General features: G+C 52.1%; 1 protein-coding gene and 1 pseudogene across 1 annotated transcript; one reads left to right on the top strand and one right to left on the bottom strand.

Annotated features, from left to right (window-relative positions):
• Nucleotides 1–7,010: 7,010 nt before the first annotated feature.
• LOC119319554 (flavonoid 3'-monooxygenase CYP75B4-like) lies at nt 7,011–7,946 on the bottom strand (the record flags this gene model as incomplete). Its single annotated transcript, XM_037594018.1, has 1 exon — nt 7,011–7,946. A coding segment is annotated over one exon (936 nt), but the record flags the coding sequence as incomplete, so codon positions are not given.
• Nucleotides 7,947–13,554: 5,608 nt separating this feature from the next.
• LOC119319553 lies at nt 13,555–14,342 on the top strand (annotated as a pseudogene).
• The last annotated feature ends 11,994 nt before the right edge of the window (nt 14,343–26,336 follow it).

The raw sequence follows: 26,336 nt of genomic DNA, 5'->3' as shown, positions 1-26,336 counted from the left end.
TTGACGGGGTCGAGGTTTGGCTCCAGCCGGCTAGTTTCTTCTTCAAAGTTTTGACAAAATTCTGCAAGGGTGATCACTAAGTCAAGGGGATGGTCGAATGGAAAAAGCCACAATTGGAAATGTTTGCCAAACATAGAGCTTTACCTTCAAGCATAAGAAACAGCTTCTTGGCAAGGCCACTCAGGAAGGCCTCCAGTTCAGTTTTCTTCTCAGTCAATTTGCTGACTTGGTCGGTCAGGGCAGCTTTATCAGTTTTCAGTCGACTGACCTCCTTGTTAGCAATCCCAAGAGCAGCTTTCAGATTGGTATTGTCTTGTTCAAGCTTGGTGACTGAAGCTAACTTCTCGTCAGCAAGCTTGATCTTCTCAGCTAGCTCAAGGTCTTTTTTCTGTTGGGCCTCCCTTACCTTACCTGCAAGTTACAGCAAGATCAGATTTTGAAACAAGCAAGGGGAAAAGCAGTCATCAGGGTCTCACCAAACATACCTTCGGTCTCCTCCTTTGCCTTTGTCAGCTTCTCCTGAACCAGCTTCAAGCTCAGCTCGACTTGAGTATGCTTGTGTTCCAGCTCCGAGTAGCGAGCCACAAGATCACAAGAGTTCTGCGAAGAACCAATCGACAAAAATGTCAAATATAATTCACTTCCGAGTGAAAAAGGAAAAACACACGTTTCTAAGACTACAGCCGAATACAAGCATTCGACCGTAGTCTCGGGGACTACACCCAGTGGGTGCACTCAGCGTGCCCCCACTAATCCTGTTGAAGACCAAGTCGACCAGTCGACCTCAAAAAAAAAGAGATGCATTCTCTAAGACTGTGATCAACTGCAAGCAGTCGACCACAGTCTCGGGGACTACACCCAGTGGGTGCACTCAGCGTGCCCCCACCGGTTTGTGAAATCCAGTCGACATAGTCGACTGACAGAAAAATTGACATCATAAAGCCTAAGGCCGACTGCCAGCAGTCGACCTTAGCCTTGGGGACTACACCCAGCGGGTGCACTCAGCGTGCCCCCGCTAATACGAAGCTCAATCGACAACACCCAGTGGGTGACTACTATAAATTTCGGAAAGGAAAAGTTTTTGGCAGCATATCCAACAGAACAAACGGTAGTCGACTGACCTGAACATTGCTTTGGAGGGCAGAACTGGCGTCATAAGCTGCCTGGCTCGCGCCCCGGATGGTCTTCAGCTGCTCCATCATGATTCCCGCCTGGCGTATCGCCTCCTTCGCTGCGCCAGCTTGGTCCTCTGGGACGTGGTGCGTCGTGAAGAGGGAGGGCTGCTGAGCACTCGTCAGTGGATTTGCGAAGGACACCGTATGTCGAGTGGTGTTCTCTTCCTCCACAGTCAGAATCTCAGGCGCCGTCACATCCTGAGGCACCTTACTGGCGGACGCTTTCCGACTCCTCCTGCGCTTCAGCGGCTCTTCATCCTCATCATCATCAGGAAGATTGATAACAGTATTGGGTGGAGCTGCGGAGAAGAATCAGGATCAGAGATCGCGAGTCAGTCGACTAAGAACGACGTTAAGAATACAGTACCTGGGTTCGAAGTTGCTGCGTCCTCCATCTCGTGGTCATCAGCCCGGGCCGAGGTTTCAGAAGTAGCAGCACTGCAACTCCAAAGGATCAGTCGACTAACTTCAGCGTCGGCCAGAGACAAAGTTCACACAAAACAAGAAGACTTAAGCAGCACGGTTACCCTCAAATGGTGGGGATGGACACTTTCATCTTCGGCAGGAGCTTGATCGGCTTCGACAAGGCCGCCCTGGGCTGCTTCGGCGCCTTTTCAGTCGGCACCGGAGAGATGGTCCGAGGGCGCTTGGTCGACTGAGTGGTGGTCGCGACCCCCTTACCACGTTCGGATGAAGGGTCGTGGACAAGCTTCGACCGCCTTTCCGAGCGCGGTGGTACGACCTCCTCCTCCTCTTCCTCCTCGTCTTCAACGTCATCGTCATCGCCGTCGTCATCATCATCGTCGTCGTCATCCCCTGCAACGTACGAGTCCCACTCCTCTTCCTGGCTCTCACCCCCGCTCGCCTCACCCTCCTCAGTCGGAGTTTGTGCCCCATTGGGCATCGAGTACAGCTCGGTGAGAGCCTAGCAGATATCAAGACAAGGATCAGTTGACCAGTCGGCAGGATAAACAGAAATGAATGCGACAAGAATGCAGTGGAGGGCAGAGCAAATGTACCTTGTTTGGATCGCTGTTGTGGTCGAGTGGAGGAATCCTTCTGGCTCCGCGTGGGTTGTCCTTTTTTCCGGTAACAGCTACCATCCATCTTTCCAGAGTGACATCGTCGACTGCTTCTGGATGGACTCGAGTCTCGTCTTCGGTCCCACAGTGCAACCACATGCAGTGGCTCCGGAACTGAAGAGGCTGGATGCGACGCCTGAGGAAGACCTCCAAGAGGTCCATGCCCGTCACTCCCTCCCGAACCAACTGCACCACGCGCTCCATCAACATCTTCACATCAGCTTTCTCCTCCGGAATCAACTTCAGAGAGGAGGGCTTGTTCACTCGGTCCATGGTAAACTGTGGGAGTCCACTCGACTGCCCTGGCGTCGATTGGTCCCGGCAGTAGAACCAGGTCGACTGCCAACCTCTGACTGACTCGGGAAAAGTCATGGGCGAGAAGGTGCTCTTATTCCTCACCTGGATCCCCAGACCCCCACACATTTGGACGACTCGGGTTCTCTCATCACCTGGGCTCGCCTTCTTCACGGTCTGAGAGCGACACGTGAATATATGTTTGAACAAACCCCAGTGCGGTCGACAGCCCAAGAAACCCTCACACATGGACACGAACGCAGCAAGATATGCAATGGAGTTTGGGGTAAAGTGGTGGAGCTGCGCTCCGAAGAAATTCAAGAAGCCACGGAAGAAAACACTCGGCGGCAAGGAAAACCCACGATCAACATGGGTGGCCAAAAGCACACACTCACCCTCTTCTGGCTGGGGCTGCCACTCCTTCCCCGGAAGCCTCGCAGCTCCGTGAGGGATCAAGCCCTCGTTGGCCATGTCGAGGAGGTCATTCTCTGTGATGGTCGACTGGATCCAGTCTCCTTGGACCCAGCCCTTCGGCAGGCGGGATCTGGACGAGGACCCTCCGCGGCTGGTGGATCTCCCCTTTGCCTTCTCCGACGCCGACGCCTTCTTTGCACGCTCCAGCGCCGCCGTCTTCTCCTTGGCCATGGTCGCCGGCGAGATGCGCGAAGGGAAGTGGTGCGGGGACGAGAGCGAGCACGCTGGGCGGGGAAGAAGGAAGCAGAGAGAGGGAGAGAATGCTGAGGCGCAGCACAGAAATCCTCGCCGGGCACATTTATAAGGTCCCTTCCGAGTGGATGACAGGTGGGCCCAGTCGATCTAATCATATCTGGGAGCAGTTATGCAGACGGGATACGTGGCGAAAAAAGTGGCGCGGAGATCGAGGCGTCTATGCCCCGTCCCATCCGAACGCCGCGGTCCGCCCCGCTTCTCGCGCGTCCCCAAATTTCGCATCCCGCGGAATCCGCGAATTGCAAATCAGTCTGTCAGACGCGGTGTTTCCGGCGATCCGTCGCTCGGAGATCGTCGAAGCCCGAAAGATCACTCGACGCAAAAATAGAATGGATTGAGTCGACTGAAGACAAGTTGCTCCCTGTCTACGAAGAGATTCTTTTGTCCAGGACAACGCACGACCAGAGCGCAAAGGTTAATAGGAAACAACATCAACTCCTTCCTCACTCGAAGCCTCAATACATTCGGGGGCTAATGATGGGGTTATGTACCTAGGGTAGGGTCATAGACCTGATCTAAGTACCTTACCCAAGGACACCCTTAGAAGAAGTCACCTTCCAGTCGACCAACGAGGGACACACTCGACTGACTTGAAGGACTCGACCATGAAGACTCACTCGACCACCGGAAAGTCAAGAGGCAATCTGCACTGCAACGGCCTGTAATCAAGTAGACTTTATGATAGTAAAGGCACTTTATGTGGGGCGTTACCAGTAACACCCCAGACTTAACTCACCTTAAACCCTCTCCTACGTGGGCTGGCTGGGGTCCTGGCGCACTCTATATAAGCCACCCCCTCCACAGGCAGAAGGGTTCGGCATCTTGTAACTCATATACTCATAATCCACTCGACCGCCTCCGGGCTCCGAGACGTAGGGCTATTACTTCTTCCGAGAAGGGCCTGAACTCGTACATCCCTTGTGTTTACAACCTCTCCATAGCTAGGACCTTGCCTCTCCATACCTACCCCCCACTCTACTGTCAGGCTTAGAACCACGACACCGCGCGCCAGCGTCAGGCGGGACCAGATCCTCCCCGCACCACGCGCGCCTCCAGTCGCGGTCGGGTGGCGGATCCTCTGCGCCAGTGCCTGCAGAAGGGGCAGCCACACCAGAAGCCACAGGATCCCCTGCGCATATGACGACAAATCAGTCCACTGCATCATCAGATTCTCTTGGATCTTCTGTGGCAAGTATACCAGCGGTGCAGCGAGAGGTTTCTTCACGTGTTATGACCCGGCTACAGAAAGGTATACGGAATCCTAAAATTAGGAAAGATGGAACTATACCATATGGAATGTTGTGTATTTCAGGAGAACAAACATCGTTGAAGAATGCACTTGATGATCCTAAATGGAAAAAGGCAATGGATGAGGAGTATTCTGCGCTCATGAGGAATAAGACTTGGCATCTTGTACCAAATCAGAGAGGTTAAAATATTATTGATTGCAAATGGGTGTATAGAATTAAGAAGAAGGCAGATGGCTCCATTGACAGATATAAGGCACGTCTAGTTGCAAAGGGCTTTAAGCAACGTTATGGCATTGACTATGAGGACACCTTTAGTCCCGTTGTGAAAGCTGCAACTATCAGACTTGTGTTAGCCATTGCTGTATCCAGAGGATGGAGTTTAAGGCAGCTAGATGTACAGAATGCGTTTCTGCATGGTGTTCTGGAAGAGGAAGTGTTTATGAGACAACCACCTGGGTATGAGAGTAAGAAATTGCCACAGTATGTCTGCAAGCTTGATAAAGCACTCTATGGTCTAAAGCAAGCACCCAGAGCATGGTATTCCAGATTGAGCTCACAGTTAAAATATCTTGGCTTTATTGCTTCCAAGGCTGACACATCCTTGTTTATTTATAACAAGGCAGGAGTAGTCATTTTTGTGCTTATATCATAGTTGCAAGTTCTTCACAAAATGCTACTAATGCTCTTTTGCATGATTTGAGCTCAGAGTTTGCCTTGAAGGACCTAGGTGATTTGCATTTCTTCTTGGGTATTGAAGTCAAGAAAACTCAAGATGGTATTGTGTTAAATCAGGAAAAATATATTCTTGAGCTTCTGTCTCGCATGGGGATGAAAAATTGCAAGCCAATGCCTACACCTTTATCCTCCTCAGAAAGTCTCTCAGCATATGAGGGTGAGCCACTTCAAGAGGAGGAGAGTACAAGGTATAGGAGTACTGTGGGAGCACTACAATATTTAACTCTCACACGTCCAGATATCTCATTTGCTGTCAACAAGGTTTGTCAATATCTTCATGCACCTACTTCTGCACATTGGTCAGCTGTCAAGAGGATCGTGAGATATGTGAAACATACTATGGGAATAGGACTTCATTTCAAACGGTCTAATTCTTCTCTTGTGAGTGCATTCTCTGATGCTGACTGGGCAGGATGTAGTGATGACAGAAGATCAACTGGAGGTTTTGCAGTGTTCTTTGGATCTAATCTTATCTCCTGGAGTGCTAGAAAGCAAGCTACTGTGTCACGCTCAAGTACAGAAGCTGAATACAAGTCTTTGGCTAATGCAACTGCTGAGATCATTTGGGTTGAATCACTTCTTGAGGAATTGGGAATCAAGAAGAATCGTATCTCATTTTTATGGTGTGATAATTTGGGAGCAACATATCTGTCTGCAAATCCAGTGTTCCATGCCAGGACAAAGCACATAGAAATTGATTTTCACTTTGTACGAGAGAGGGTTGCGGCAAGGAAACTTGAGATTCGATTTATTCCTTCTAAGGATCAAGTGGCTGACGGTTTTACAAAAGCACTACCAGCAAGACCATTTGAAGAATTCAAGAGTAATCTTAACTTATGTTAGTTGAGATTAAGGGAGGGTGTTAGAATATAGAGTTGTAATCTCAACCTCCTTCCTTCTCTTGTATTCTACCCAAACTCTTTCTGTCATAACCTTGTACGTCAAGTCAGGCTTCGGCCACGCATCAATATAAACTACCACGCGGCTCCCTCGATGGAGTAGGAACGCTTCATATCTTTCATGCACCAGCGTGGCGGTGGTCACGGTGACCATCCTAATGCCCAGCTGAGGCCCGCGCATATCCTCCGGCCTGCCCCGAACGGTATCAGCCCAAAGTCACCTCCCTTGACGTCGACGTCCGCGTGCGACCCTCCGGGGAGGAACCAGGCAGGCCTAAACTCCAGCGGGTCGGGCCATAGGGCCGGATCACGGGCGATCCCCCACACGTTCACTAGAAGCTCCGTCCCCTTGGGGATGCAGTAGCCCGCGACCTTGCAGTCCTTGGTGGCCATCCGTGGCAGCGAGAGCGGCGTCGAGGGGTGCAGCCGGAAAGTCTCCTTGATGATCGCGCTCAGGAAGGTGAGGCGCGGCAGGTCCGACTCCGAGACGAGCCTCTCGCGGCCCACGACGGCGTCTAGCTCTTCCTGCGCCTGTTTCATGATGTCCGGGTGCCGGATCAGCTCAGCCATCGCCCACTCCACCGTGATCGATGTCGTGTCCGTGCCCGCCACCAACAAGTTGTGGATGCATGCAGAGTGCATTAGATGAATGAGCTCATGAATTTGCCATGTTGAGCTACCATCAAAGAAAAAAGAATGCTACAACAAAATAGCGCCGGCCTCAGAACTATATTGCGCTATAGCGTGCTATTAGCGACACGTTTTGCACTGATTTATTTAGCGATGCAATTCTAATACGTGATGCTATAGCGCGCTATTTTTTTCAGTGGCTGCCTCCAGTGACAGTCACAGCAACAAGTTTACCAGTATAAGCGCCTTGACGTCTGTGTCTGTGATCTTGTTCTCCTCGGCGCCGGTGAGTGACTTGTCTTCCTGAACCATTGCGAGCAGCAAGCCAAGCAGGTCCTTACCGCCCTCCTCGCCGGCCGTGGTAGCAAAAGCACCGGCCCTTCTCTCGGCAATTATCCTGTTCATCATGTCGTCGAACCTGCGGTGCAGTTTCTTCATCTTGGCAACAACCCCCTGTGGGTCGAGCCACCGGAGCACCGGCACGAAGTCCCCGACGTTCAGAACCCCGCCCACCTCTATCAGCTTCAGCACGATCTCATTAAACTCCTCCGCGCCAAGCTTGCTGCCGGCGGTGTCAAACACCCGGAGCCCCACCGTGGCCCGCGAGAGGGAGTTGGTCGTGCACACATTCGCCGTCTTTGCCAGCGCTACCGCCATGCCGGCAGCAGCAGCATCCGCGAGGCACCTCACCATTAACGCGGCCTCCCATTCGCGGAAGGCTCGGAGGTCGTCAAGCGCGCGCGCGGAGAAGAGGTTCACGGCGCACACGTTGCGCATGGCGCGCCACCGGGGGCCGTAGGGCGCAAACACCACGTCCTGGTAGTTGTACGCCATGTGCTCGCCGCCGGAGTTGGGCGGCCGGCTGCTGAACTTGGCGTCGTGGGTGCGGAGGAACTGCTTGGCCACGTCGGCCGATCCGGCCACCACCACGAGAGAGCTGCCGAAGCGGAGCCGGAGCATCGGGCCGTACAGCCTTGTCATTTCGTGCAAGGTCTGATGCGTCTTGCCGCCGAGCTGCGGGAGGTTTCCCAACACCGGCCAGCCCCTTGGCCCCAGCGGCAGCGGCGCACGCCCCTTGTCGGCGCGGAAGAAGAAGATGATGACATAGCATATGGTCACGGAAATGGCAAAAGTCGAGAGAAGCAACGGGAGAGGGATTTACCGAAAAAGGGTTTCCCCCCGCTTTGTATACAAAGCAACCAACCGAACCATCCAACGATAGATGCTGGGGCGGAAACAGCACAGTCACGCCCAAAAAAAAAGAAAGAGAAAATACAAGAGAAACAAACGCCGACAACGGCGGATCGACAAAGAAACGAAGAAGCCTCGTGGCCGCTGCGCCCACCGGAGATCTCCCACCAGACTCCGAGCCTCCGAAGCACCCGTACCAATCAACACCTCCAAGAAGGAACGCGACGAAGACGACGCTGCTGCCAAGGGTTTCCCCCGGTACGGTGAGGGGAGAGGAAGGGTAGCTCCGACGCCCTCCAGGAAGGTCTGGCGGCACCCACAAGCCCCACCGCGTCGATGTCGGCCAGGCCAACAGAGATTTCTCCCGATCCCAACCTCCACCTCAGGCACTCCGAAGCTCGCCGCCAAACAGACCCTCACCCTGCGCCAGCCCGGACACGAAGCGTTCAACGCTGTCTCACCACGGCACCGTGAAGCATGGTCGGCACGATGAAGAAGAGGAGCCGGGACCAGGCAACAGCACCATCGGCACGCGGGAGGGCCCCACCTCCACCGCCGAAGACGGTAGCTGACCGGACGCAATGGCAGGAACACACCAGGCCCGTGGCCGCACAGGCCCGGCCGGGAATGCAGAGGCCCGTAAAGTTCCCGCCTTCGCGCTACAGCCGGCACGCCGTCGGCTCCGCCGCCCCTGTCCAAGCCGCTCCCCTTCCTCCCCACACCGAAAGCCGCCAAGGGAGGCACCACCAACACGCGCACCGCCGGCCACCATCACCAGGTCGCTGGACCGCCACCGGCCGAGCCGCACCACCGCCGCACGCCCACGACGGAGAGGAACCACCGCAGCCGCCGGCAGCCCGAAGCCGGACCCCAGCCGCCACCCACGCCGCCCGCGGCCCTCGCCGCCTGCCGGGCGGAACCGGCCGCCGCGGCGAGGCGCGTTCCACCGCGCAGCCGGCCACGCCGCACCACGCGCCGCCGGAGGGCCGCGCGCCGCTGCGCCGCGGCGCCCCGCGCCCGCGCCGCGCCCGCCCGCGAAGGAGGGACCCGCGTCGCCCCCAACGCGCGGAGGAGGAAGAGCAGGGCCCCGCCGCCGCCCGCGCCGGTCAGGCGAGCCCGGCCGTGCCCCCTGGCGGCGGCGAGGGAGGAAGGAGGAGGAGGGGAGACCGGAGGCGGCGGGATCTGGGCGCTCGCCCCGGCCGCCTCGCGGGTGGCGGCGCGGGCGGGAGGGGGGAGGGGGGCGCTTATTTTCTTATGTGTTGCAGGTCATCGGGAGAGGGATTTCCATGCCGCTACGCTATGCATGAGTGCAAATGTTCGAGTGTTGATGCATATATAATGCATGAGATTCAATGAATCAATAAGAGGAAAGTTTGCACTAGCTAGCTCGGCGGATACACTATACCACTGACTATAATATGGCTCGCTTCTAACTTTCGCTTATCTACAACAATATACTACACTAATATGGTCTCTTGTAACTTTCGCTTATATTTATTTTTTCAAAAAGGAGGAGGACCCCGGCCTCTGCATTTGGACGATGCATGCGGCCACTTTATTAATTATTTTCACAAGACCTTACAAAGTCATATAACAGTAAGATTGAAGCAACCGTCTAAGTAACAACTGTCTCTACACCTATCCAATTGATGAAGGGGCGCTGATAGCCTGGGCCTAATACCAAACAGACATCACAGTCAGACCTAACATTTAAGACCTGAGGTCCCAACCAGGACGCCTGCCGGGTATGGGCACCCACCAGTCCGGCGTGCTCCTCAACCAGGACGCCTGCCGGGTATGAGGCCGCCGCAGCCACTTGCCACCAATCCATCTTCAGAGCTGTACTGCTGCATCAACCTTGCCCGGTCTAGCTGCCGCTGACGCCACCACGACGCCAGACAGCGTCGACTTCCTGCGCGTGTCCATCACCACACATCTCACGCCAAACCTCCGCCGCTCCATGCCGCCAAGAGCCGCCGCCATGAATATGTAGAAAGAAACACCGCTCCACCGAAGAAGCCATCTGCTGGTCCCTCGAGCCCGAGTACATCTCCAAGAATGCCGCCCCCAAGGGGGTAACGACACATGAATGCCGCTGTCATCCAATCAACTGATATAGGGTTTCCCCCGGAGGTATTGTGTGGGTTTGGGATTTGTACCTCGATGATACCTTCATGAAGGAAACGATGATAATGGCATCGTCATCACCGGCTCCGGCCAACGACCGAAGACCAAGTTTTCACTCGGATCCGTCCCAAGAAATCCACCCGACAACCTGCGCACTGTCTCGACCGCCTTCAAAGCCCCAGATCTAGCCGCCTAGACCCGGCGACCAACCACAACAGCAGTGCCACCGTAGGAGCCCTGGCACACCGCCCACTGCCTGAATGCGCCACCACTGGAGCCTGGGAGGAGGACTCCCACCCCACCTCGCCAAACCGCAAGAGCCGCCGAGATGGAATCCCGCACGCTCGTCACCATCTCTGATCGGAACCAATCCGTGGCAAAACCACGAGACCGCCGACGCAGATCCGCCTTGGATATGGACTGCACCACGCCATACCGCCACGAGAAGCCCGAGCTTCACTCGCTGCCGCCGTGCAGGGCCGCCGCCCCAGGATCCTGATCTGGCCAACCCGGACCTCCACGGCGCCCACTTCACGCCGCCGCCGCCGCGCCGGCGGCTCGCCACTAGGCAACCGCGTCGCCGCCCAAGGCCTCTGCCCTGAGCACGCCGTCGCGTCACCATGGAACAGATTGCCACCGCGCCATCACGCACGTGGAGGTCCCGCCCCACCCCCTCCGACGCGATCCAGGGAGGAGAGCCTCCGCCACCGCTGTCGGCCCCCGGGCTTAGCCCGGCGGCGTCCTCCGGCGGCGGCGGAGGGAAGGGAGGGAGGTGGTAGTGACCCTGGCGGCTAGGGTTTGCGGAGCCGCCCGAGTCGCCCGAGACGGGGGTGACGCGAGGGCCTGGGAATTTATTTAGCATGTACAGGCCCTCGTTTATATCTATCACCACTTTTTTTGCGGGTGATTATCTATCATTACTAGTAAGCGTATGCATGTAAGGGCGCTCGTTTACTTTTTAAATTTGTTAGTCATAGCTAGCAACAATTACTCCTTCCTCCACCCCATACATATTCTATGGTTCAATACCATTTAGCAGTATCATATATCTTTATGACTCATGTACAATAGGCTTGACATGGTATCATGCAGTCGACTCAATATGGTGTCGCTAAAATTGCTACCAATCGCACACAATTGTGCTGTAAGATGCTTTGAATCCAAAGCATCTCATAGGAACAAGCATGGTTTTCGAAGAGAATGTCTGATGATTGAAGGTGAAAACGGCAGTTACTACATCGTTTGACCTTCAAAACATTTCTACACTGATCATAAACCATTAAATGTTTAAGTTAAAAATGGGCATTTTTCAGGGTTCGTTTCTTCTTTTTAAGATGTTAGTAGATTTCTAGGCATTTAATGTATATAATAGAAACTTGAACCGTAAGTACCTGGAGTAGTCCTGCAAAATGTGTTCAAAAATCATATTGATATTCTTGACCATATGGTTAGCCCTCCCCAAAAAATGAAGGTAAATTTAAACCAGCTGAATGACAAGAGTCGACCACAAACATGAAGCTTATTGGATTTCAAAATGTAAAATATACAAATATGACTGGAAAAGCCCGAAACCTAGGATGGTGTCATGAAATGACCTCAATATGTTGTGATTAAAATTTTAGCCGACTTCACAAAACTTATCATGTAAGCTGCTTAGAAATCAAACCTGGCATTCAAAGGGAATGCGTGATGATTGAAGGCCAATGACAGTTGCTTCGTCATTTGACCTTCACAAAAAATTTATGTTCCATGTTGAAATTTGGTATTTTTTTTATGATTCAATCCTTCTTTCCGGATTCCTTAGGTGGATTTCTAGGCATTAAATGGATATAATGGAAATTTAAACTGCAACTGCATGGAGTAGTCCACAAAAATGGGTTGAAAATCGTATGAATGTTTTTGGGTATATTTTTAGGCCACAAACAATAATTGGGCTGAGTGGCAAGAGTCGACCACATACATGGAACTTATTAGATTTTAAATCGCACAAAATGCAATTATGATTTGAAAAACCTGAACATGGCATGGTGTCAAGAAATGTCCGCAATATTTTATGGTTAAAATTTCAACCGATTTCACTGAAGTGGTGATGTATGGTGCTTAGAAACCGGAACATATTAGAGAGACAAATGAGCTTTTCAAAGGGAATGCATGATGATTGAAGGCCATGTGACAGTTGCTTCGTCATTTGACCTTGCAATTTTTTTTCTACACTCAACATACATCTACATGTTTCATGTTAGAATTTGGCATTTATAGGGTTCGTTTCCTATTTTTAAGTCATTAAGTTTTATTCTAGCCATTTTAAATGGAAATGATGAAAATTTGAGTGGCAAAAGTTCGTGGACTAGTCCATCAATATGGGTCGTACAATCATATGTTTGTTCTTGGGTACATTTGAGGAATGCATGTATAAAACAAAGGATTGGGAAAAGTATGCCTTTTGCAAAATTGAGTGTTTGGTTCACAGGAATAGGAAAACATAAGAATCCTAGTGAAGAGAGTCAAATCAAAGTAAAACCTGATGGAAATCAATACTTAACATGTTATTATACTAGGAAGGATCTTAGTCTCGTTCCTCGTGAGGAATTTGAAAAGAGCCCCGAGTGAATTGTAAAATTTTCTATGTTTTTTCCTTCTAAGATTGTGACGAAAGGAAAAATTTCCTCCATTTTTTCTTTGTTACATTTCTTTGAAACAAGGCCTTGAATGTGCCACCATAAGAAAGATTTCTGTGCTTATGTCTTCCCTTCACTTTTCGTTTAAACCAAAGGAGGCCTTATTGTTGCACTAAGGATCTCAGTCTCGTTCTTCGTGCATAAAAAAATTAAGAGAAAGGTCTAAGTGGGTTATCAAATTCTTGTGTTTTTCCTCTGAAACTGAGATTATTTTTCCTTAATTTTTTTCCTTTGCTAGATTCCTTTGAATCAAAGGTTTACATAGTGCCACCGTACGAAACATTATTCCTTTAAAGCAACGGTGGCCTCTACCAAAGGTCTGATAGCACCAGGCATCCCTAGGCCCATGTTGGCACAAGAAGGAGCTTGACCACAGACCAACACAGCACGCCGGACAAGTTCTGGCCACCAAACCAGGCCCCAAACCGCCGAGGTAGCACCGTTCAGCTGTGCACTTGGGCGATGGTGTGCGTTACACGGGCAACGAGATTATTTAAACAGCAGGTCGGGAGCATCATCGATCGTTGACGATGGCCATGGACACGTTCTACATCTCCCACGGCTCACCCACGCTCTCCATCGACGACTCGTTGCCGGCGCGCCACTTCCTCGAGTCGTGGGAGCGGGCCGGTCTCGCCGGGCCGCAGCCGCCGCGCGCCATCCTCATCGTGTCCGGCCACTGGGAGACGGACACCCCGGCCGTCAACGTCATCCGCGGCACCAACGACACCATCTTTTCCCAGAGCAGATGTACAAGGTCGCCTTAATTAATTCTATCGTAGTCCCTACCTATATACGAATCCGCTAGCTAGCTGCAAATCTGTCACGAGGTGACGTTGCTACCACACATATGCAGCTGACGTACCCTGCGCCGGGCGCGCCGGACGTGGCCATTAGGACCAAGAAGCTCCTGGAGGACGCCGGGCTCGGGCCGGTGAGCGAGGACCACGGCCGCGGGCTCGACCACGGCGTCTGGGTGCCGCTGATGCTCATGTACCCGGAGGCCAACATCCCGGTGTGCCAGCTCTCGGTGCAGACGGACCGCGACGGCGCGTACCACTACGACCTTGGCAAGGCGCTAGCGCCGCTCCGGGACGACGGCGTGCTCATCGTCGGCTCCGGCAGCGCCACACACAACCTGCGCCGGATCCTGCGGACGTTCACGCCCACCAGCGACGAGCCCGTGCCGGAGTGGGTGGCCGAGTTCGACGCCTGGCTCACAGAGTCTTTACTCAACGGACGGCACGACGACGTGAAGCGGTACGAGGAGAGGGCGCCGTTCGCCAAGGTGGCGCACCCGCGCCAGACCACTTCTACCAGCTGCACGTCGCGCTCGGTGCAGCCGGGCCGGAGGCCAAGGCGGAGCTCATCCACCGCAGCTGGTCCAACGCCACGCTCTCCTACGCGTCCTACCGGTTCACCACCAAGCAGGAAGATACACTGACAACTCTTGTCTGCGATTAAATCCCCACACACAGCAAATGGGCAAGTGCAGTCTGTTGGAACAGTGGCAGAGGCAGAAGTAATTTCCACATGTGACGGAGTTTATGAAGAAAAAAACATGTTTTAATAAAATTATGCATGAACTCACTCGAATACTACGTATACTAGTAAAATGTTTGTGTGTTGCCTCCACATTATAATGGTTTAGCATCAATCATGTCTAACAAATATCTTTAGAATACTTATAGACATTAGATGGTATTGTCGATTCTATTTACCGTTAATCAATTCCTCATCCTCCATCAACCCCTCTCTCCTCTAAAAAACAAATACTTTGATTAACCTCATAGAAATAAATCCTGTGTATAGAGGGAATAGAGGGGAGGACGTACATGCGTGAGTGGTTGTAGCGGGCCGATTTTCCTCCTAATTTTCATCAGGGTAACGATGCCAAAGGCGCCGCCATTGCTAGGCATAACCGATAAGAGGCTAGTCCTAGGGTTTCCCCCTTGAGCACAAGACCGAGTACTCCATGGACCACCCAATCGAATTCGTCATGTGTTATCTCCTCCACTTGCCACGAGCCCATAAGCTGCAAACACGCACTGACCTGACGGCGGGTGAGCATGCACACATGAGCAGGCAACTGAACCGCTACAAGAGCTGCTCACCACAACACGATAGACACTGATGGAAGAGGAAGGTCACTCGCACCACTGAAATCCCGATGGGACGCTCAAGAGGCCATGTACTATCTTCTGAGGGGCAGCTCATGGCTGATCTGAATTCGACAAATCACCATGGGTAGCCACAAGCTCCATCGTCCTTGCCCACGAAAGCCCAGATCCACGGCACAACGCCTATTTGCCGGCGGCGCAGGCGACGACTGCGGCAACCATTACTTGTTCACCAGCACATCCCATCCAGCCCCTTTGTAGGAGAGGGGCCCCACCAACCGCGTCGGGCTACCGTGAAGCGTGAACCGGCTCTCCAGGACGGGATGCAAGACGACAGCGGCTCCCTTTCCTCTACCGCATGGAGCGCCCGCCGCATGAGTGACGGCGATGCCAGGGAGAGGCAGATGCACGCAGGTGTTGCAGCGAGGCCTCCATTACCGCAAATCCATGCCGCCATTGCAACCAGCACTTCCATTGCGTCAAGTTACTAGTGGCACAAGGCCTCACGCTGTCCGAAACGCATCAGGGACGGAGCCCCGCCACCGCCGCCGCCGCAGGTTGCAAGGGCCAGCCTGCCGGAGCTGACCAGCGGCGGCGGCGAGGGATGGGCGCACGGAGGATGCCCCGAGAAATGTAGATCGACTCGCCTCCCGTGTCACCCATCCGGACGACGCGGGGGCAGTTAATATTCTTTAGATTAATGATGTATATGACTGAACAATTACGGATGTAAGTTTGAACATGTTTCTTGTTCATTTTGTTAATTTTCTTATCTTATTTCTCTTCCCATACAGCGACTACAATACCTCCTAGATGGCTAGATCACATTGACTTTATTGTCTCACTTGTCTGACAAAATAGGTGGTGATTCATCTATTGTAGTTAAAAATACAATGGCCAGAAAACAAAATTAATTAGATGGAGACAAACTACCGAATTAAGGAATCCTCTGTCACATAGCTAGATTCGATAGGATCATCATCCTGCTCCTGCCTTAATTGTCTTCATCTTCCTGCTGTTCAAAAGAATCATCGTCCTCATGTTCATCTAGATCAACAGGACCATCTTTGTACTCCTCGTTTTTAGTATCAGAAGAGTTGTAAATCCCCGGATCAGACCTGGCAAAACATGGCTCCATCTTCGCCCAGTACTCTTGGTCCACCTCGACGTACCCCCGGGTGATCAAGTCACGGCGGACCATAGCCTGGAACTCCTCCGGATGCATATTGTCATCAACTAGATCCTTTGTCTTATATAGGCCAGAACCAAATTGATGTCGGCACATGTCATGTGAGTGGAATAATCGTCTGCAGGCACTGGGTTGAGGATCCTGTCGATGGCGGCCTCCAGCTCATGTGGTTCTAGCACTACGGCCTCGGGAAAAGTCGATAGCTTCACCTTGACCCAAATCCTCCGTTGCACCTCTGCTTCATCACCATAGTCTTCTTCTTCTTCTTCTCCTTGTCCTTCTTCTCCATAGCGTTGGTAAACCTTGTGTTGGAGATCTTCTTCTCCTTTGCCCTTGTCCTGCTTCTTGTGCTCCTCCTTCTGTTGCTCCTTCTCCATCTTCTTCTTCTCCTGCTGCTTCTATTGCTCCTCCTCCTTGGTGCTCAGGGTCATCCATGTCGAAGAGAGCTGCGGGGAATCTCATGTTCTTCCATACCTCCTTGCCCTCCGCCTCGATTTCTGCCCGGTTGGCCCAGTAGTCGTCGGAAACCTCGAGATATATAGCCCTTTGTGAGTAGATCGGCTTGGTCCCTGGCACGTTCTAGTCTCACGTCTAGTTCCTCCTTTACACTCAGGTGGTCCGCGCCAAATATCAAAGCAATGGCCAGCTCATGGCGAGGCTTTCTGCCGTCACGACGGCCGAGGTTGTCAGGGTGGCTTTGCTCCAGGATCCGGTCGATAGCCGCCTCCAGCTGCTCCTGGTCCAGCGCCGTGACGCATGAATAGGCTTTCACGCTCCGCCTCACAAACTCTCGCCGTTCCTCTACCGGCATCTCGTCCAGCGGCGCCATGGCGATCGATCGACTTGTTGCAATGAGTCGATCGCCTTGTTGCCACGAATCGATCGGTGTGCTCGTACATATAAGAGCTTGTGTTTATCAAATTTTTTAATTTTTTTAAAAAAGAGGAGGACCCCGGCCTCTGCATCTGGACGATCCATACAACCATTTTATTAATTATTCTCACAAGACCTTACAAAGTCATACACTAGTAAGACTAAAATCACCATCTAAACAACAACTTTCGCTACTTCTATGCAATTGATGAAGGGGCGCTGATAGTCTGGGCCTAATACCAAACAGACATCGCAGCCAAACCTAAACATCTAAGTCCTGAGGTCCCAATCAGGACGCCTGTTGGATATGGGGCACCTACCAGTCCGGCGCACTTCTCAACCAGGACCCCTGCTGGGTATGAGGCCGCCGCAGACACCTGCCACCAATCCATCTTCAGTGATGTACTGCTGCACCACCTTGCCCCGCCTCTCTGCCATCGACACCACCACGATGCCTGATAACGTCACCCTCCTGCGCGAGACCCACGCCACACATCGGGCACCGAGTCTCCACTGCGCCACGCCGTCGAGAATCGCCACCATTAATGTGCATGATGAATCACCGCTCCATCAATTATTCCGTCCACTGGTCCCTCGACCCCGTGTACACCTTCAAGAATGACGCCACAAGAGGGAAACGACATAATAATGCCGCCGTCATCCGATCTACTGATCTAGGGTTTCCCCAGGAGGTAGCAGATAGTGGCCTGGAACTTCTCAACAACGATGCCTGTTGGGGAACGTAGTAATTTTTAAAAAAAAATCCTACGCACATGCAAGATCATGGTGATGCATAGCAACGAGAGGGGAGAGTGTTGTCCACGTACCCTCGTAGACCGAAAGCGGAAGCGTTAGAACAACGCGGTTGATGTAGTCGTACGTCTTCACGATCCGACCAATCCAAGTACCGAACGTACGGCACCTCCGAGTTTAGCACACGTTCAGCTTGATGACATCCCGCGAGCTCCGATCCAGCAAAGCTCCACAGGAGAGTTTCGTCAGCACGACGGCGTGGTGACGGTGATGATGATGCTACCGATGCAGGGCTTCGCATAAGCACCGCTACGATATGATCGAGGTGGATTATGGTGAAGGGGGGCACCACACATGGCTAAGGGATCAATGATCCATTGTCTGTCTATGGGATGCCCCCCTACCCCTGTATATGAAGGAGGGGAGGAGGAGAGGGCCGGCCAAGGGGAGAGGCGCGCCCAAGGGGGGGCAATCCTACTCCAAGTAGGTTTTCCCCCTCTTTCCTAGTCCTAGTAGGAGAGGGGAAGGAAAGGGAGAGGTGGAGAAGTTTGGGCCTTGAGGGGCGCGCCCTGATGAAGCTACGTACCTAGGGTAGGGGCATGGACCTGTCCTAAGTGCCCTACTCAAGTACATCCGTAGAAGAAGTCACCTTTCAATCAACTTGGAGGTATCCCACTCGACGGATTCAAGACACTCGACCACGAAGCTATCACTCGACCACGAAGCCAACCACTCGACTGCCAGGAGATCTAAAGTCACTCCGCACGCAAACGGTCGATCATTAAGTAGCTTTTATGGTCATCATAGCACTTTATTAGGGGCGTTACCAGTAACCCCCATTCTTAATGTACTTTAAACCTTGCATTATTGAGGGCTGGAGGGGCCTGGCAAACTCTATATAAGCCACCCCCCTCCTCAGTATCAAGGGTTCACACCCCTGTTATTCACACACACATAATTCAGTCGACCGCCTCCGGGCACCGAGACGTAGGGCTGTTACTTCCTCCGAGAAGGGCCTGAACTCGCAATCCTCGTGTGCTTACAACTCCTCCATAGCTAAGATCTAGCCTCTCCATACATACCCCCCTACATCACTGTCAGAGTTAGAACCACGACAGTTGGCGCCCACCGTGGGGCCAGGAGTCTTAGCGCCTAGTTGGAGAAGTTGCGATTTTTTCCGATCTCTTTGATCATGGTTTCGGGCGGAGATTTGGTGGAGGGCCGCGAGATCCGTCTCGGCGCGCTCTCGTTCATCGCCGACGACTCCGCTTGGCTTCAGGAGGCTCCCCTCGACATCGACGCGCTCCCCGTCCGCGGGGCGACGCACTTTCGCGCATGCGTCTGTGGTGTCCTCCTGCGGCAGCCATCGACCCAGTATCGGTTGGCACCTGTGGCATCTCCCCGCCCTGTTTCTCGCCGGCGCAAGCGCTCCGGTCGGTCGAGGCTTCAGAGGTGGGTGAGGCATGCGGTGGCCCGCCAGTCGGCCACCCCACAAGTCGCGGCGATCGAGCCCGACGAATCCCTCTACGGCCTGTTCGACCTGTCGACTGGCTCCGCAGAGACCGCATCCGAATGCGATAGCAGTGACCCGGCGGCAGAGGTTCTGGTGATCGATGGGCCACACAGTCCTCCCGGTTTTCCCCGCGCTGACGGAGACGCGGATGGAGGCGACCCGTCGCGTCGCCACGAAGAGTATCTCCTCGAGCCTCTCATGTCAGTGCAGCGAGAGGAGCTTCGCCGCCGAAACATGGATGCACTCCGCACTCCTATCGTTGGAGAAACCCCAGAGGCCGGGGCCTTGGAGGATGCGCGCTTGGCTAACTTGGCCGAGCGCACTCGACTGGAGAATCTTCAGCGAGCACTCGACAAGAGAGCACGTCAGCGGGCTCCGGAATCCAGTCGACGTCAACTCTTTCCGCCCCCGCAGGTATATCGAACTCCGATTCAAAATTTAGCAGCTGCAGCCCGTATAGCAGAGTCAATTCAGCCCTCCCAGTCAGAGGCTGGCAGAGGTTTGTTGCAAATCAGAGCGTTGCTCCAGGCAGCAAGAGACCAGAATTCCGTTGTTTCTCAGTCGCGGAACAGGATCCACAGTCGATCCGTTGCAGCGGATACAGTCCAGTCGGCTCACAGCCCAAGATCGCCTCCGAGGCGTGAGGGACGTGGAGACCGGTGTGATCAGTACAGAAGGAATGAGCAGTATGATCACCGATCCGATCGTGATGATCGACGTCGAGTGCCAACCCCTCCCCCGAGGAGTGAATCATATGTGCCTCGACAGCGGGATGACAGGTGCCCTCATAGTGTTGGGCGAAGAATTCCAGTCGACCCCAGGGAACCAGGCTTTGATGCGAGATCCATTCTCGTTCAAGGTTTGGTCGACAGGAATAGAGCCGAGCCAGCCGCTCCTGGGGAGGCCCTGGCCGTAACCCGGGGAAAATTTAAGGGAAACCCAAAGGACCATGGAACCCCAAGAAAGTTAAAGACCAAGAACGAAATGATGTTTTGGATCTACCGTGTCACATCCACACCAAGAAAGATGAAGAGGGTAAACTCATTTACCCAAAGCATACCACTCGAAAGTGTCGGCTTCTGATCCAGCAGTTTCAGGGCAAGCAGTCCAAAGATAAGGAAAAGGAGTCGGACAAAGTTGAGGACAAGGAAGATAGTGACGATGGGTACCCCTAGGTCAATTCCACCCTGATGATTTTTGCTGATGTTGATAGCAAAAGTCGACTGAAGGTTATTAACCGTCAGGTAAATATGGTTGCTCCGGCAACACCCAATTATCTGAAGTGGTCCCAGACTGCCATCACATTCGACCAGTCTGATCACCCTACGCACATTGCCACCCCTGGGAGGCAAGCTCTGGTGGTCGACCCAGTTGTCGAAGGCACTCGACTGACCAAAGTCCTGATGGATGGAGGCAGCGGTTTGAACATACTGTATGCAGAAACATTGAAAGGGATGGGCATTCCGATGTCCAGGCTCAGTACCAGTAACATGGAGTCATTCCTGGGAAGAAAGTCGAGTCACTCGGCCAAATTGCTCTTGATGTGGTTTTTGGTGATTCCAAGAATTACCGCAAGGAAAAGTTGACATTCGAAGTTGTAGATTTCTAAAGTGCCTATCATGCTATTTTGGGCAGGCCATCTTATGCACGCTTCATGGCTCGACCATGTTATGTGTATCTCAAATTGAAGATGCCTGGTCCCAAAGGTGTGATCACTGTTACAGGCAATCGGAAGAAGGCAGAAGAGTGTTTTCAGAAAGGCTCAAAGATTGCTGACGCCCAGATGGCAGTGGTTGAGCTGCAAGAGTATTAGAAGACTGCAGATCCGAGTGAGTTGCTACGAGCTAAGAAGCCTGCCTCAAAATCAGCTTTTCAGTCGTCCGGTGAAACGAAGGCAGTTCACATTCACCCGACCGATCCAAATGCTGCTCTGACTCACATCTCAACAACGCTCGACTCCAAATAGGAAGAAGCGCTCATCCAGTTCCTCCGTGAGAACTGGGACATCTTTGCATGGAAGCCTTCTGACATGCCTGGAGTTCCCAGGGGGCTGGCTGAGCACCACCTATGAGTCGACCCAAAATTTAAACCTGTGAAAGAACATCTTCGACGGTCCGCCGTCCAGAAGAGGAAGGCCATTGGCGAGGAGGTGGCTCGGCTCTTAGCAGCAGAGTTCATCCGAGAAATTTACCACTCCGAGTGGCTCGCCAATGTTGTCATGGTCCCCAAGAAGGACAAGTCGCTTCGCATGTGCATTGATTTTAAGCATATCAATCAGGCCTGCCCGAAAGATCATTTTCCTCTCCCCTGCATCGACCAGATAGCCGACTCGACTGCGGGATGTGAGCGCTTGTCTTTTCTAGACGCCTATTCCGGGTACCATCAGATCCGTCTGTACGGGCCCGACGAAATCAAAACAGCTTTCATCACTCCGTTCGGGTGCTTCTGTTATGTTACCATGCCATTCGGCCTCAAGAATGCCGGAGCCACGTTCAAGAGGATGATTCAGAAGTGTTTGCTCACTCAAATTAGTCGGAACGTGGAGGTATACATGGATGATATTGTGGTTAATTCACGCAAAGGCTCCGACCTGCTGACTGACCTTGCTGAAACCTTTGCCAACCTCAGGGGGTATGATATCAAGCTCAATCCATCAAAATGCGCATTCAGAGTTCCAGGTAGAAAGTTACTCAGTTTTCTCATTTCCGAACGGGGAATCGACGCCAATCCTGAAAAAATTGGTACTATACTCCGGATGAAGCGTCCTGTGCGTGTACATGACGTTCAGAAGCTTACAGGTTGCTTGGCCGCTTTAAGTCGATTCATATCTCGTCTTGGTGAAAAGGCATTGCCTCTTTGCCGACTGATGAAGAAGTCCGACAAGTTCGAGTGGACTCCGGAAGCTGATGCAGCGTTTATAGAGCTAAAAGCTCTGCTCTCCACCCAGCCGGTGCTTGCTGCCCCAATCAGCAAGGAGCCTTTGCTACTTTACATTGCAGCCACAGGACATTGTCAGTACAGTACTTACGGTCGAGCGGGAAGAAGAAGGAAAGGCCTTCAAAGTTCAGCGCCCAGTATATTATGTTTCTGAAGTTTTGACTCCTTCAAAGCAAAGATATCCTCACTACCAGAAGCTTGTATATGGGATTTATATGACCATGAAGAAGGTTGCACATTACTTCTCTGATCATTCCATTACAGTCGTCAGCGACGCTCCGCTATCAGAGATTTTGCACAACAGAGATGCAACTGGTTGAGTGGCTAAATGGGCGATTGAACTTCTTCCCCTAGATATCAAGTTTGAGGCAAAGAAAGCTATCAAGTCCCAAGCAATTGCAGATTTAGTCGCCGAGTGGATCGAACAGCAACTTCCGACTCAAGTTCACTCGGAGCATTGGACCATGTTCTTCGATGGATCTAAGATGCTGAATGGTTCCGGTGCTGGGGTAGTATTGGTTTCCCCTCGAGGAGATAAGCTCAGATATGTTCTCTAGATTCACTTCGATTCCTCCAATAACGAAGCAGAATATGAAGCACTTTTATATGGGTTGCGCATGGCCATTTCACTCGGCGTCCGTCGCCTCATGGTCTATGGCGACTTAGATTTGGTGGTTAATCAGGTGATGAAGGAGTGGGACGTCAGAAGTCCAGCTATGACTGGGTATTGCAATGCAGTGAGGAAGTTAGAGAAGAAATTCGAGGGGTTATAGCTCCATCACATCCCCCGACTGAAAAATCAAGCGGCTGGTGATTTGGCAAAGATAGGCTCCAAGAGAGAAGCCATCCCCAGCAATGTGTTCCTGGAACACATCCACTCGCCATCAGTCCAAGAAGATCCTTTTACAGATGAAGCCCTACAGCCAAAGAGCGCCACAGATCCGACTGAAGTTGAAATTCCGGCAGTGGTCGACCTAATCATGGAAGTTTTGGCAATCACCCCCGACTGGACGATACCGTACATCGCGTATATCCTCAGAAAGGAACTCCTGGAGGACGAAGAAGAGGCTCGACAGATCGTCCGTCGATCCAAGGCCTTTACAGTCAGAAAGGGACAATTGTATAGAGAAAGCGCGACTGGAGTCGGTCAGAAGTGTATAACACCATAAGAAGGTCAGATAATCCTTGATGATATCCACTCGGGGACCTGTGGTCATCATGCGTCCCCTCGGACCATTGTGGCTAAAGCATACCGGGCGGGATTTACTGGCCAAGAGCGAATGAAATGGCAAAAGAGATAGTCGACAAGTGTGGAGGGTGCCAGTTCTACTCCAACATGTCACACAAGCCTGCATCAGCCCTGAAGACCATTCCACTCGTCTGGCCCTTTGTTGTTTGGGGACTGGACATGGTGTTGGAAATATGCCCTAGAGGCAATAATAAATTAGTTATTATTATATTTCCTTGTTCATGATAATCGTTTATTATCCATGCTAGAATTGTATTGATAGGAAACTCAGATACATGTGTGGATACATAGACCACACCATGTCCCTAGTAAGCCTCTAGTTGACTAGCTCGTTGATCAATAGATGGTTACGGTTTCCTGGCCATGGACATTGGATGTCATTGATAACGGGATCACATCATTAGGAGAATGATGTGATGGACAAGACCCAATCCTAAGCATAGCACAAGATCGTGTAGTTCGTATGCTAAAGCTTTTCTAATGTCAAGTATCATTTCCTTAGACCATGAGATTGTGCAACTCCCGGATACCGTAGGAATACTTTGGGTGTGCCAAACGTCACAACGTAACTGGGTGACTATAAAGGTGCACTACGGGTATCTCCGAAAGTGTCTGTTGGGTTGGCATGAATCGAGACTGGGATTTGTCACTCCGTGTGACGGAGAGGTATCTCTGGGCCCACTCGGTAGGACATCATCATAGTGTGCACAATGTGATCGAGGAGTTGATCACGGGATGATGTGTTACGGAACGAGTAAAGAGACTTGCCGGTAACGAGATTGAACAAGGTATCGGGATATCGACGATCGAATCTCGGGCAAGTATCGTACCGATAGACAAAGGGAATTGTATACGGGATTGATTAAGTCCTTGACATCGTGGTTCATCCGATGAGATCATCGTGGAACATGTGGGAACCAACATGGGTATCCAGATCCCGCTGTTGGTTATTGACCGGAGAACGTCTCGGTCATGTCTGCATGGTTCCCGAACCCGTAGGGTCTACGCACTTAAGGTTCGATGACGCTAGGGTTATAAAGGAAGTTTGTATGTGGTTACCGAATGTTGTTCGGAGTCCCGGATGAGATCCCGGACATCACGAGGTGTTCCGGAATGGTCCGTAGGTAAAGATTTATATATGGGAAGTCCTATTTTGGTCACCGGAAAAGTTTCGGGTTTTATCGGTAATGTACCGGGACCACCGGGAGGGTCCGGGGGGTCCACCAAGTGGGGCCACCAGCCCCGGAGGGCTGCATGGGCCAAGTGTGGGAGGGGACCAGCCCCAGGTGGGCTGGTGCGCCCCCCACCAAGGCCCAAGGCACAAGGGAGTGGGAAGGGGGGGCAAACCCTAGGGCAGATGGGCCCTAAGGCCCACCCTGGTGCGCCTCCCCCTCTCCCCTCCCCTTGGCCGCCCCTAGATGGGATCTAGGGGGCTGCCGCCACCCCTAGGGAGGGAACCCTAGGTGGAGGCGCAGCCCCTCCCCTTCCCCTATATATAGTTGAGGTTTGGGCTGCCCAATATACATGAGTTCCTCTCCCCGTTGGTGCAGCCCTACCTCTCTTTCTCCTCGTCTCTCGTAGTGCTTGGCGAAGCCCTGCTGGATCTCCACGCTCCTCCACCACCACCACGCCGTTGTGCTGCTGCTGGATGGAGTCTTCCTCAACCTCTCCCTCTCTCCTTGCTGGATCAAGGCTTGGGAGACGTCACCGGGCTATACGTGTGTTGAACGCGGAGGTGCCGTCCATTCGGCACTAGGATCTCCGGTGATTTGGATCACGACGAGTACGACTCCATCAACCCCGTTCTCTTGAACGCTTCCGCGTAGCAATCTACAAGGGTATGTAGATGCACTCTCCTTCCCCTCGTTGCTAGTTTCTCCATAGATAGATCTTGGTGACACGTAGGAAAATTTTGAATTTCTGCTACGTTCCCCAACAGTGGCATCATGAGCTAGGTCTATTGCGTAGATTCTATGCACGAGTAGAACACAAAGTAGTTGTGGGCGTTGATTTTGTTCAATATGCTTACCGTTACTAGTCCAATCTTGTTTCGACGGCATCGTGGGATGAAGCGGCCCGGACCAACCTTACACGTACGCTTACGTGAGACCGGTTCCACCGACTGACATGCACTAGTTGCATAAGGTGGCTGGCGGGTGTCTGTCTCTCCCACTTTAGTCGGAACGGATTCGATGAAAAGGGTCCTTATGAAGGGTAAATAGCAATTGGCATATCACATTGTGGTTTTTACGTAGGTAAGAAACGTTCTTGCTAGAAACCCATAGCAGCCACGTAAAACATGCAAACAACAATTAGAGGACGTCTAACTTGTTTTTGCAGGGTATGCTATGTGATGTGATATGGCCAAAGGATGTGATGAATAATATATGTGATGTATGAGATGACCATGTTCTTGTAATAGGAATCACGACTTGCATGTCGATGGGTATGACAACCGGCAGGAGCCATAGGAGTTGTCTTAATTTATTTATGACCTGCGTGTCAACATAAACGTCATGTAATTACTTTACTTTATTGCTAACCATTAGCTGTAGTAGTAGAAGTAATAGTTGGCGAGACAACTTCATGAAGACACGATGATGGAGATCGTGATGATGGAGATCATGGTGTCATGCCGGTGACGATGATGATCATGGAGCCCCGAAGATGGAGATCAAAAGGAGCAAAGTGATGATGGCCATATCATGTCACTATTTGATTGCATGTGATGTTTATCATGTTTTTGCATCTTGTTTACTTAGAACGACGGTAGTAAATAAGATGATCCCTCATAATAATTTCAAGAAGGTGTTCCCCCTAACTGTGCACCATTGCGACAGTTCATTGTTTCGAAGCACCACGTGATGATCGGGTGTGATAGATTCTAACGTTCACATACAATGGGTGTAAGA

Source organism: Triticum dicoccoides, chromosome 6A (genome assembly GCF_002162155.2).
Source record: "Triticum dicoccoides isolate Atlit2015 ecotype Zavitan chromosome 6A, WEW_v2.0, whole genome shotgun sequence".
Taxonomy (NCBI): Eukaryota; Viridiplantae; Streptophyta; class Magnoliopsida; order Poales; family Poaceae; genus Triticum; species Triticum dicoccoides.
The sequence above is the reverse complement of the archived record's forward strand: the minus strand, read 5'-3'. Positions and strand labels throughout refer to the sequence as shown.